Consider the following 13,765-nt stretch of genomic DNA (forward strand, 5'->3'; position numbering starts at 1 on the left):
CCATGCCCTCCTCTAGAGGATCTTCCCCACCTAGAGATCGAAGTCCCATCTCTTCTGTTTCCTGCATTAGCAGGCGAGTTCTTTACCACTAGTCACCTGGGAAGCCCTTTGAACACCAACACCACATCCACCTTACTTAACCTTAGAATAAAGCTTTCTTTGCTCCAAATAGCAACATTTCTCAACAATACCTAATCAATTGATTTCAACTACTTAAAATCACCTATACAATGTATAATTCTGTATATTTCAATGTCTTAACCACTAAGGAAAATGTGATTTGAAAAGATATTTATAAATAAAAGATGCTGTGGTGAACCAAGGACGAAAGAGCAGATAAAACCAAGGAGGGTCCTGGCATTCAGGAACAGAAACACCAGACCTTTATGGTCCTTCCCGCCCCATGTTGTAACTATTAATGGATTTCAGGTCCTCTTGAGCAGTATAACCTGTTTCCCCTCCTACTCCATGGGGAGAAGGCATTTGCCTTACTCTGCCCCCCGCTCAGTATACGTACCTCATCCAGTCAACAAATGACCCGCCAGACCCCTACCCCATTCCTTGTACCCTGGGTATAAAAGTGGGCTAAGGACCCCTGTTCAAGGTCAGTTCTCCTTTAAGCTGGTCCACTGTTCTAACAGCATCTCCCACTCTAATAAATTTTATTTCCCTCTCATTCTGCCTCATGTCTAGAAATTTGTTTCCAACCCACACCCAGACCTTGACAGATGTCTTTGAAATAATTTCTTAAATAGAATTTTCAACAAAACTAATAGTTTTTGAGTGCTAATGTGCTCGGTTGCTAAGTCATGTCCAATTCTTTGGGATACCACGGACTGTAGCTGCCAGGCTCCTCTGTCCATGGAATTCTCCAGCAAGAATACTGGAGTGGGTGGCCATTTTATTTTCCAGGGGATCTTCCCAACGTAGGGATCAAACCCTGGTCTCCTGCACTGCAGGCAGACTCTTTAGAATCTGAGCCACTATCTCTATAGATACCTCCAAAATGCCTCAGGAATTGTGCTATAGCCAGTGCTTTATTAATCCACACACACACACACACACACACACATGCACACAGTTTATTCAGTCTTTGAACTTAAGGAAGCACATTGTATTTGTTAAGAAATGGAACTCTGTGGTTTTTGAAATATTCTCTACTTTATAAGATGAGGTTTCATAGATAAATGGTAAGAATTTTAACTCTCACAGCAAAATGAATGAACATTACCAAGAGATTTCTCTGTATTACCCAATGTCTTCTTATCACTTGTGTTTACACTTCATGAAAATTAATAACTCTAACCCTAACCATGCCCTTCCAACCACAGATTTATAATTGCTTTTATTATTTTTCTATGCTTTCACTTCCTCTCAGTTAATCAGCAATCATTTCTTGTTAATAATATTTGAGTCATCATTTCTTAATCTGCCAATTTTCTACTCTCAACTTGTTGATAGTAGAGAAAACAGCATGTCAAAACTTATGAAAAATCAATTTAATAGTATTTCAACATTTTGCAGTGTGATGGCATAATCACATCAGGGTGGGATTCAGTCACCATTCAGATGTTTTACAAATCTGGGCATGTCTAAGTCTGAATAATTTATGTACTGAAATGAACTCCTTACATGATGATCCAGTATTCCATATCAACAAATAAAATGATAATTCACCTCCTGCATTTCATGACTCTGTTACCATTTATTTTGTCTTATTCTTTTGGGGATTACTCCACTAGTTCCCAAATTTTTGAGCCATTGAATGCCTGAAACACTCCAGGTTTGCTTTAATTGCAACATGCACAGATTTGTCATGGAAATAGTTTTTGAAATGCTTTCAGAAGAGCATTTTTTACATCTTTGTTCCTCAAACTATAGATAAGCGGATTCAGCATGGGAATAACAATGGTGTAGAATACAGACGCCACCTGTGCCTGGGTCAAGGAGGATGTGTTCTCAGGCTGCAAATATGTGAAAATCAGGGACCCATAGAAGATGGTCACCCCCATGATGTGGGACACACAGGTGGAAAAGGCTTTCTGTCTGCCTGCTGCAGACCGGATCTGCAGGATGGCTGAGATGATGGCCATGTAGGTGAAGGTGATGATGAAGAGAGAACTAAGAAGGGTGAAGCCAGCTAAAACAAAGATCACCATTTCTGTGCTGAATGCATCCAGGCAGGACAGGGCCAGAAGAGCTGTGGTGTCACAGAAAAAATGATTGATGCGGACATCACAGAATGCCAACCTGCTGATCACACAGATGGAGACCAGAGAATTGGTGAAGCCGATCACATAAGGCATGACTCCCAACCCCCTGCACACCTTCTGGGACATGACCACAGAATACAGTAAGGGATTGCAGATAGCTACATAGCGGTCATAGGCCATGGACCCCAGGAGAAAGCACTCACTGCACACTAAACCCACAAAAAAGTACATCTGAACAAAGCAGCCAGCGAAGGAGATGGTTTTCCGGATTGACTGGAGATTTACCAGTGCCTTGGGTGTTACAGTAGAGGAATAAAATACATCAATGAATGCTAAATTGCTAAGGAAAAAGTACATAGGTGTGTGGAGCTGAGAGTCGATTCTGATTAACAGAATTAGTCCAAGGTTCCCCAAAACAGTGAAGAGATAAATAAAGAGAAACATCATGAAGAGGCTGATTTGTAGTTCAGGGTGATTTGCAAATCCAGAGAGGATGAAGAATGTCACCTCCGTGAAGTTGTTCCCAGCCATTTCTGTCCACTCAGATCCTTGACTTCTCTGCTGAAAAATGATAGGAAAAGTTAGAGGAAATTCAAGTCCAAAGGAATGATAACCAGCACTAACCTAGACTCCCATAATGAGAGAGTAACAGATGGGAAGCAAATATTAAATGACTTCAAGTTAATTGAGAATTTGGGCATGATTTTAATTTTTAAAAAATAGAAGTAACAAACAATCAAAATTCTAAGTTCACATTCATTGGAATTGATTGCACTCTAAAAAAAACCCCAAATCTATCTGGATTGTTTTTTAGAGAAATTTCTATAGAGATAAACCATCCTCTTCCCTTATCTATGCCTGGGGCCCAGTTCATATGCTTAGAAACTCACATACTGTAATTGATTGTATATTATTCTTAGAAAACATGAAACTCAGCTGGAAGTTTAAATTTTGATATGTAATGCTACCTTATGTGGCAGTCATAACATTTCAACAGCCAATAACTACTTTACAGGGTTGTTTTAGGTGCTTCATGAGCTCTTCTATGGGCATATCTAATAGTTCCTTGGACTCAATAAAACTTGCTAAATTTTGCAAATATATATGTATGTAATTTATAAAATATATATTTTACAAAATGTTACATATAAACATATGCATATATTTACATATAGTAAGTGAGATATTATATGTGTATATATTTTTTATATATATATAAAATGGAGAAGGGCATGGCAACTCACTCCAGCATTCTTGCCTGGAGAATCCCATGGACAGAGGACCCTGGTGAGCTAGAGTCCATGGGTCACAAAGATTTGGACAGGACTGAGTGACTAACACACACACACACACACACACACACACACACACACTCTATATATATATATGTGTATATATATATATGTATATATGTATGTATTTAAGTCCCCTAACACAAACCCCCAAGGTGTGAACTTTCAAAGATGTAAATGTGCGTTCACACGCTCAATCACATGTCGGTTTTCATGTCTGGCGAGCGTTGTCCGTCCTCCACAATCGGTTGCGCTTTCGTGTATTTTACTGGACACTGCTGTGTGGAGCACAGTAGCGCAGAATCTTTATTCCAAGTGCAGGTTGGGCGGAAGCAAGCGTAAAAGCAGCAGGGATGTAGCTGGTACCGCTCGGAAGAGAATCAGGAAATGGCAAGCGGATTTGATTTATTTGAGGAGACACTGCTAGTTTCTTGAGGCGCAGGACCCGAACGTAGAATGGTGCATGAAAGCTGCAGCAGCCGTTCAGAATGCAATCCGTTGCCAGCCTGTCTCTGTGAGAAGAATAAAAGAGCTACTACTCAGACATCTCTGCACAGATTTTCCAAGAGGGCATTCATCGATAGAACTGGATCCGGCAAGGAACAAGAGCCCGTGCGTCGGCGTCGGGCCTGAGTGACCCCGCGCTTGCCCTGCTCTGCCGCTGACGATCGTCAGCTCTGCCGGCTCCCGGCCCCTCTCTGCTCTGCCGGCGGTGACTTTTCCTGCCCGCTCGCTCGGTGCCGGCCCCTGTGTGCCGGCTTAGTTCTGCGGTACCGCACTTTTCAAGGTACCGCACTGTAAGATTAAAACTTTCCTTCCTCTTTTGTGTTTGTTTTTATGCATTAGCTGTGCAAAAATGATTATAAGCCGACTACAGGACAAAATTATACAGCTGACTGTGTTAGCCGGGTGCCTAGGCTAACTCTGTTGGACTTAATGAGCAAACTGGACTGACCAGTGTTCTCTAGGAACAGCACTCATTCACATGTAGGGGGCTCACGTGTTAACAGAAAAGGAAAGAAACGTCTTGTCTATTTTATGCTGCTGCCAAGTCGCTTCAGTCGTGTCCGACTCCGTGTGACCCCCTAGATGTCAGCCCACAGGCTCCCCCGTCCCCGGGATTCTCCAGGAAAGAATACTGGGGTCGGTTGCCATTTCCCTCTCCATTGCCTTCTCCGTGTTTATTTTATATGTTAATGCTAAAATCCTCTCTACTTTTGTTTTCTATCACATGCCCTTTCTTTCTATTAGTGAACATTTCTAAATGGGGAACATAGTCTATGATGCAGCCAAATCGTTTTGTCTCTGTGGTTAGAACCAGGTTTATTGCCAGCATGAAGCACTTGGTTATCTACAACATCAGGCAATAACTAATTCATTGCCAATAGCAGGATTCAACTCAATAATATGATGTGAAGAAGCCTAGAAATGGTAAAATGAATATGATTTGTTATATTTAAAACAGAAAATTAAAATATAAAGTGATTTCACTAAAAATTAAAGAACTTATTTTCCTAGTTATATTGACATAAGCATGTGATAATAAGTAAAACTGAAACTGGTATGATATTAGTGTGGTTTATTTCAGACATACAGCACTCTGCTTGAGTAGCCCAAAGGAATCTTACGTTATATAAAGTACACCTAATCCCTTAGTATCTCTCATGTTCACAGTGCTCCTATTTATTTATCCATTCATTCCTTTATTTAGCATTTAGTCAATGAAGACATTTGGTCTTGGCTGTCATTAAAGGCGCTTTTCTTAAAGCATACTGGAAGGTGCAGGTGTATAAAAATAAAAACTGTGTCAATGTGAGAATCACACATAACTACACAATAATTAAAAGAAGAGGGTGTTAAAATTAGACTTACCTGGGATTTAGTCATCAAAAGGAAACTCTCTTTTCATTCAGGACACTTCCACCTTTTTTCAGGTTTATGAGCAGACAATAGGAAGACAAAACATCACTTAATACTTGCAAAATTCATCATAATTTTTGGCACAGAACTGTATTTGTCTCACTATAATTCTGAACTCTATGAATTCCAAGTAAGACAACTTGGATCTGTTGCTGTTTTTTGCTGCTACTGTGTTTGTTATCACAGAGCTCTATTTCTAACGCAATGGACCCTTTTGATATTAGGAAGTTGGTGGGGAAAACAGTAGTGGTTTTGATGACAATTATGGAAAATACACACGTCACCTTCCAATGACAGGATGAAATAAGAGCCAGATTAGCAGAGTGACTGTTTATTTGCATGTACCTTCTCAAGAATTCAAAGCTATTTTTTAGTTCAAATTTAGATTTTATTCAGAATTATTTTTGTTCTCAGGGTTTTTATAAAACAGTCTCATGACAAAGAATTATCCTCAAAAATCTAGTCTTAAACTGTCTTTTTATACCAAAATCTCTTTTTAAACTCACAAATATATATCATAAAGGAACTGGTCAATTAGCACCTTTTATCTCTTGAGATTTGTATTTTAATTGTACCCCAAGGTTTATTTTTAATTTGCATGGGATGCATCTGCAGTGAAAAGGTTTGGAAATCAATAGTCCTTATTTGTGTGTATTTGTTTAAATGTCCATAGGCATACTGAAAAATGCAATTTAATACAGTTTTCAAAATTATATTTATTTTATATTATACATTTAAATTATTAAACATATTTATTATATTTGTTTTTATTATATACATTTTATATTTTCAATTATTAAATTGTTATATATATTTTATATTATTCATATTATATAAAATATATATAACAGCTTTTCTAAAATATGAAATATATATGAGGTTCACTGTATTAGAAAATATCAGATAACTACCGCCCCTTTCTAAGCTTCCCAGGTAACTCTCCCAGCAAAGAGAAGTGAGTCTTCCTATCTACTGATTTAACATTGAAATCATGTTACCACCTATGTTAATAAATCATGTGTGCTTTTTTTTTTTAATGCAGGCATTCAGTGATTTTTAATTGACTTGCTCCATAGTATGTACATAAAATAACTGGCTGAGAATAAGTACGCCACCTAGAAAAATAAACACAAAATCTTAATTAAAATTAGAGTTTGTGCTCTGAGTTTGATGCTCAGCAGAATGGTCAGTACTTTGAAAAAATTTAATTATATTATTATTGTTTCTTTATTTTCTAAGCAGCTTGGTAAGATACACTCTATAAAGATTCTAGGTTAGTAAATCTCTGACTGACCCACAAAAGCAAAATCTTTTTTTCATTTATTTTTATTAGTTGGAGGCTAATTACTCTACAATATTGCAGTGGTTTTTGTCGTACATTGACATGAATCAGCCATGGATTTACATGTATTCTCCATCCCGATCCCCCCTCCCACCTCCCTCTCTACCCCATCCCTCTGGGTGTTCCCAGTGCACCAGGCCCAAGCAGACTTTTGGACTCTGGGAGAAGGCGAGGGTGGGATGTTTCGAGAGAACAGCACCGAAACATGTATATTATCTATGGTGAAACAGATCACCAGCCCAGGTTGGATGCATGAGAAAAGTGAAATTTTTAAAGTGTTTCAGGTCCATGGATTCTTTCCAAATACTAGCTTAGAAGGATCTCACAGATTTGCCTAATTAAGTTACTTTTCAATTGGTATCATAATATTTTATTTTTTTACTTACCTTTAGAAGAGATTTAGTATTACAATGATGAAACATGACAGATTTTTCACTGGGGAAGAAAAAAAGCACATCTCTAATTCTACTTGTTGCACTAGAGATTTAAAAAGAGAAATAAAATCTATTATACATGGACCATATCAGTTAAAGGTGGTCAGCATATTAAGATATTAGGAAGAAAGAAATTGTACTATATTCCCCCCCTCTAGTATGTGTCCTGAAAAACCTAAACTTTCAAAAAATTGGGCTGTAAATATCAAATTTCCATCCATTATCTTACTTTTTTCAACATACTTTTATTGAGCAACTATTAAATAACAGATACTGTGCTTTATGTAGGAATACAGAGATGAGAATAAAATCATCTCACTTTTGCATCCCTTAGAGTTGGTTGCCTCCTTCAAGATTCAAAATTTGTCTCAGTTCTTCAATATTCTGACATTTGATGAGCTAAAGATATTGTGGTTACCATTGTATAAATGGTTTAGGGACTTTGTTGGACCAAGCTATAGGGTGAACGTGTGCGAGCGTGCTAAGTCACTTCAGTCATGACCAGACCTTTGCAACCCTATAGACTGCAGCTCACCAGGCTCCTCTGTCCATGGGGATTCTCCAGGCAAGAATACTGGAGTTGGTTCCTGTGCTCTCCTCCAGGGGATCTTCCCCACCCAGGATGGAACCCGCGGCTCATGTCTTCTACCTCAGCAAGAAGGTTCTTTACCATGTAATAAATGCTTGCTCAATTCAGTTCATATTTCCTATAAACCCATTTATAAGAGAGTGAAAAAGCTGGCTTGAAACTCAACATTAAAACAAACAAACAAACAAAATGAAGAACATGACATCTAGTCCCACCACTTCATGGAAAATAGAAGGGGAAAAAGTGGAAGCATTGACAGATTTTATTTTCTTGGGCTCCAAAATCACTGCAGGCAGTGACTGCAGCTATGAAACTGAAAAATGCTTGCTCCTTGGAAGAAAAGCTATGACAAACCTAGACCGTGTATTAGAAAGCAGAGACATCACTTGCTGACAAAGATCCATAACATCAAAGCTGTGGCTTTTCCATTAGCCATGTAGGGACTAAGAGTTAGAACATGAGTTACGCCATGTGAGAGTCAGCCCACAAAGAAGGCTGAGTGCTAAAGAATTGATGCCTTCAAACTGTGGTGTTGAAGAAGACTCTTAAGAGTCCCTTGGACTGCAAGGAGATCAAACCAGTCCATCCTAAAGGAAAGCAACCCTGAGTATTCATTGGAAGGACTGATGCTGAAGCTCCAAACTTTGGCCACCTGATGTGAGGGGCTGACTCATTAGAAAAGACCCTGATGCTGGGAAAGACTGAGGCAACAGGAGAAGTGGGTGGCGGAGGATGAGATGGTTGGACAGCATTACTGTCTCAACGGGCGTGAATTTGAGCAATAGTGAGTGACAGGAGCTTGGCATGCTGCAGTCCATGGGGTTGCAAAGAGTCAGATATGATTTAGCAACAACTATAGCAAGAAAATAAACCCACTTTGGGTTCTGGCTGTCAATCAGCTATATTTTTAACTTTTTATTAGATATTGTCAGACTTACAGATGCACCTTACCTTGCTCAGGAAAGCTAACAGCTTACATGATTATAGTATAATTATTAGCATGAAGAAGAAATAGAGTTTACTTAATTTTACCAGTGTTTACACTAATTTCTTTTTTCCTGTTCCAAGATCTGAGTCAGAATAGCATGCTGCACTTGCTCTAGCAGACACTAATGGAGGCACCCCATTATGTTAGGCTTTCTTCAGCTCTTGTCCTCTCCACCCATTTAACCTACAGATGTTTATTCTTCCTCTCTTTCTTGCTTAATTGCACTCTGAAAATGTCTACCCTCTAACTACACCCCTCCAAGACAACACTCTCTAACATTCCTTTCCTCTGGGGGCATTCCTCATTCCAGAAAGAGTATCACAGGATGATGACCTCAAGAAACATCAGAACCTGTCCTGGAGTCACCTGAGATCCTAGAATCACCCTAAAGATCTCGGTGCCTCCAGGAAAAGGAGAAGAATGCAAGACCACGTCAACCCTGATCCTTATCTTTAGCCCCACTTTCCATCCTGAAACTATAAGACCTCTTCCAGCTTCTGCGGAAGGGGGCGCAGTTCTGGAAGCTTTAGTTTGCTGTGGTTCCCCTTTGACTGGCAAAGTAATATAGCTACTCCTTTCTACTCCTCCAGAACTCTGTCGCCATATTGCTTCTTGATATTAGCAGAGAGGCTGTTTTTTTTTTTTTTGGCAACACAGTTAATGTCTTATCTCTTTAGTTTTCTGATATCAGTGATTGCCTCCTTTTCTTTCCTTTTTCTTCATGACCTTGATTCTTTTTAAAGAAATTGGTCAAATATTTTGAAGAATGTCTCTCAATTTATGTTAGCCTAGTTTTTTTCTCATGACTAATTGAAATTATTCATTATGGGAAAAAGTACCAAAGGCCCATATACATGCCTTGTTCACATTATCAGAGGATAATTACATTGATAAATATTTCTAGTAATATTAAACTTGGTCACCTAGTTAAGGTAGAGTCTGCCTGAATTCTTTACTGTAAAAATATGATTCCTTCCTCTGTAATTTACATAAATTAATATTTATATGTAATTATATATATATGCAATAGTAACATTCTTACTTAAATTAATATCATTTACTATGTTTTTTATATAGATTCATATATATGTAAGAAAACAGATTATGTAAAGTTATTTCATTTATACTTTTTGGAATCCATCAATAAGCTACATCTGATGATTATCATGGTCATGCTTTCATAGTAAATTTTCATTTCCCTTATTCTTTCAACATATTTTAATTGAAAATATCCTCTAAGGGAGAGTTATTCTTATGCATTTATTTATACCAGTATGTACTTGTTTAGAAGTGTTTTGTCCTTTGAGGTTATTATCTAACACTGTCATCACTTATTTTGATGTTCAAATTGTTCTAGCTTTGTTAGTGGAAACATCATTGTTCCCGTGTGCATGACTGTTTGTACATGCTTGTCATTTTCTCTTTATTTTTACTTCTTTTACCCTGGCAGCACAAGGTACTCCAGGTTTATTTTATATTTTCCTGGGGAAACAACCACTTTCCAAGGACACCTGCTATCTTTTATGAGAGTTGGATGTTTGGAATCCAGGATATTTTATTTTCACTTGCATTTCATTTTCATGTGTGCATTTATATTTTTCCCTTAAGAACATATAACAAATTTTTAATGTTTTAAGTTTTCAAGTCCTTCTGATCATAATTTTATAAATGAAGACTCTATGCTTTAGTTGAAAATGTTTAGAACTGGGAAACATAATTCTGAGTTTGTATTCAGAAAAACCATTTGCTCACTTTATGGCCAGGTAGGCATTTCTTACCACTTTGATTCACAGTGTCCTTGTCTGCAAAGTGACAATAGTAGTACCCACCTTACATTTTTGTGAAAATTAAATTAAATATATAAAATATACTGCATGATATTGAGATTTTACCAGGTATTCAATCAATACCTGAGTGGCTGTTGATATATTCAATCAGTTCCCCGGTGGCTCAGATGGTAACAGATCTGCCTGCAATGTGGGCAACTCGAGTTTCATCCCTGGGTTGGGAAGGTCCCCTGGAGGGGGGCATGGCAACCTGCCCCAGTACTCTTGCCTGAGAATCCCAAGGACAGAGGAGCACGGCGGGCTACAGTCCACTGGGTCGCAGAGTCAGACGTGCCCGAGCGACTAAGCACACAGTCAGCCAATATCTATCTCCTGGCCTTGATACAAATGCTTTATGTGGTTATAATAGTCTATTACAACCACACATCCACACTGATTGAACTGTTTCCTCTACTGTTTGACTTTCACACTAATTACGATTTTTTGTTCTTTATTTTTATTCATTTTTTATGTTTTTTTATTGGCGTATAATCGATTTACAATGTTGTGTTAGTTTCTCCTGTAGGTCGGTGTGGAATTACAAAATACATGTAGGAAATTCTATTTGTTTATGTAAAATGGTAGGAGAACTATATACTAATATTTGAACATATGTGTGCTTGAATTCTACCTCCGAAATCTTGATGTTTTTTGATCTTGGTCAAGCTTTTAACTCTTTGTTTCCTCAACTATAAAATGGATTAGTTCTTCTAGAGTTTAAAAAAGAAGGAAAATTGAAACCACTCTCTGTAGCTGATTTTTTTTTTTTGGGGGGGGGGGGTGCTTGGTATAGAAGCATGTATGTGTGGGTGTTTGTGTGATCACCATCTACTGGTTCATTATTATTCAATCAAAACTGAAAATCATATTTTATAACTGAACAGCCTGTAGAAGACGGTGTCAGTTTCCTACATAAGAAGTTAGAAGAGATTCAAAATAATAGTTTGGAGAGTGAAGGAGTCCAAAGTGTACACTGGCATGAAATTAGTGCATACTGGAGACACTTTGGATTCAACACAGAGAGACTTCTCAGAGCTTCCTTTATCTGACTGAAGGCAGAACTTCTGAGGGTGAGGCTGCATAAACCCCTCTCTTTGGGTCTGCTTTGTCTGCCAGGAAAAGACAGAGAAGGCCACCTGCCTCTATCATACACAAATGATGCCCCAGAATTTCTCATCTGCCATCTCTTCCCTTAGAAGTCTGTTTTTCTCACAGAAGCCATTTCTCACTCTCCCTTTCTTCTATTGTCAAATTATTGAACAAGTAAATTTTTTCTGTACTTTTATATACATATGAATAAACTTCATCTATTCTCCCATTAATCTAACTTTTGTCAATTTAATCCACAGTCCTTTAATTAATAAACCTGAGAAGGTAAAAGAAAAGGTTTCTTCCTTTGTATATGCACACACATAAAGTGTAATGTAACAGATGGGCATCTGTTTCCAAATGCCAATGAAAAGTATCTTTGTGCATATGCTAATTTAAAATATCATCCTTCTTATCTCCAAAATTCTCACACATATTTAATCATGTACCCATATGTAGCATCAACTAATATTTTTTAAAAGTTTCTGCATGAAAATCATAGTCACTGAGCAAATATTTTTCTCATGATAATTCTTTTCATTGCTTCTTTGGCTTCTGTGTTCCTTACACTGTATATCAGGAGATTTAGTATTGGCAGCAGAAGAGTATAGAACACAGACAAGATTTTGGTTTTCTCCTGTGGGTAGCTAGAGCTGGTCCCCAAATAAGTAAAAATCACTGTTCCGTAGAAGAGACTGACTACCGTTAGGTGGGAGACACATGTGGAGAAGGCTTTGTATCTGCCTCTCAAAGACCGTGTCTTCAGGACCGTGAGAAGGATTTCCAGATAGGAACTAACCACAATCAGAAAGGTAGCCACTGATGTGCTTCCAGAGAGGACAGTAAATAGAGCCTCGTTGTAATGGGTGTCAGAACAGGCAAGTTGGAAAAGCAGAGGGATATCACAGAAAAAGTGGTTAATGACGTTGTGCCCACAGAAGGACAGACTGAGCAAACCAGACAGGTGGGTGAGTGAGTTGGCACAACCCAGTAGATAGGAGGCAGTGACCAGGTGGATGCAGAAGGTGGGTGTCATGAGACCTTTATAGTGAAGAGGGCGGCAGATGGCAAGGTACCGTTCATAGGCCATGGCAGCCAAGAGGAAGCATTCCATGGTCAGGAACAAGCTGACAAAGGAGTATTGAAGGAGGCAACCACTGTAGGAGATAGCTTTCTGTCCTGCTAAGTAGTTCACCAACAGCTTAGGCATAAAGACTGAGGAATAGCAGAAATCCAGGAAAGCCAACTGGCTAAGGAAAAAGTACTTGGGAGAGTGGAGTTGATCACTAACCAGGATGATGGCGATAATCCAGACATTGCCCAGGACAGTAATGAGATAGATCAAGAGAAACAGCACAAATAGGACTGTATTCAATTCAGGGTTATCAGTCAGCCCCAGGAGGATGAATTCAGTTATCCCACTGACATTGCTGTCAGCCATTTATGTGACTCCTCTAAGACTGATCTGCAGAGGGTAAGAGAAGAAAGAAAATAAGCAAAGGAACAACTTGAATATACGAATTCCATTTGCTAGTAGCTTTAGAAAACTGCATGGTTTTAGTTAACAATAATAACCTGAAAGTGAAAGCGAAGTGTTAGGCATCAGTCTTGTTCAGCTCTTTGTGGACCCATGAACTGTAGACCTGTTCATGGAGCTCTGCAAGCAGGAGCACTGGACTGTGTTGACATTGCTTTCTCCAGAGGATGCTCCTGACCCAGGGATGGAACCTGGGTCTCCTGCATCGTAGGCAGATTATTTACTGTCTGAGCAATCAGGGAAGCCTCAATAATAATAATAATAATAATCTATAATAATCCAATTCTTTCAAGTATGAAAAGTTTACCAGATATAAAACTTTACTTGGTACAAAGTGTCACCAGTGCATGTAACCTGGCATTATGCATCATAAAAGAACCTCTAGAGAAATTAAAGTCCTCATGAAGGGCCCTAAGAGGAGTCTTTAACAAAGAAAATTCAGGGGATAGATCCCGGATAACAGTATAGTCCAAATTCCAGACATAGACAAGAATCTCATATTTTAAGAAAGTACATCTGTTAACAAAGAGCAAAA

General features: G+C 38.5%; 2 protein-coding genes across 2 annotated transcripts; both read right to left on the minus strand.

Annotated features, from left to right (window-relative positions):
* Window positions 1-1,814: 1,814 nt before the first annotated feature.
* LOC122700382 (olfactory receptor 8I2) lies at window positions 1,815-2,744 on the minus strand. The gene has a single exon (XM_043913241.1). The coding sequence runs from the start codon at window positions 2,742-2,744 to the stop codon at window positions 1,815-1,817; it is 930 nt and encodes a 309-aa protein (XP_043769176.1).
* Window positions 2,745-12,195: 9,451 nt separating this feature from the next.
* Window positions 12,196-13,134, minus strand: LOC122700293 (olfactory receptor 1052-like). Its single transcript, XM_043913058.1, has one exon. It carries the CDS (start codon window positions 13,132-13,134, stop codon window positions 12,196-12,198), a length of 939 nt encoding a protein of 312 aa, XP_043768993.1.
* Window positions 13,135-13,765: the final 631 nt, after the last annotated feature.

The sequence above is a fragment of the Cervus elaphus genome, chromosome 1 (genome assembly GCF_910594005.1).
Source record: "Cervus elaphus chromosome 1, mCerEla1.1, whole genome shotgun sequence".
NCBI classification, from domain to species: domain Eukaryota; kingdom Metazoa; phylum Chordata; class Mammalia; order Artiodactyla; family Cervidae; genus Cervus; species Cervus elaphus.

Coding starts and splice junctions, on each gene's coding strand:
- LOC122700382 (XM_043913241.1), bottom strand. CDS start 2,744: ATGGCTGGGAACAACTTCACGGAGGTGACATTCTTCATCCTCTCTGGA.
- LOC122700293 (XM_043913058.1), bottom strand. CDS start 13,134: ATGGCTGACAGCAATGTCAGTGGGATAACTGAATTCATCCTCCTGGGG.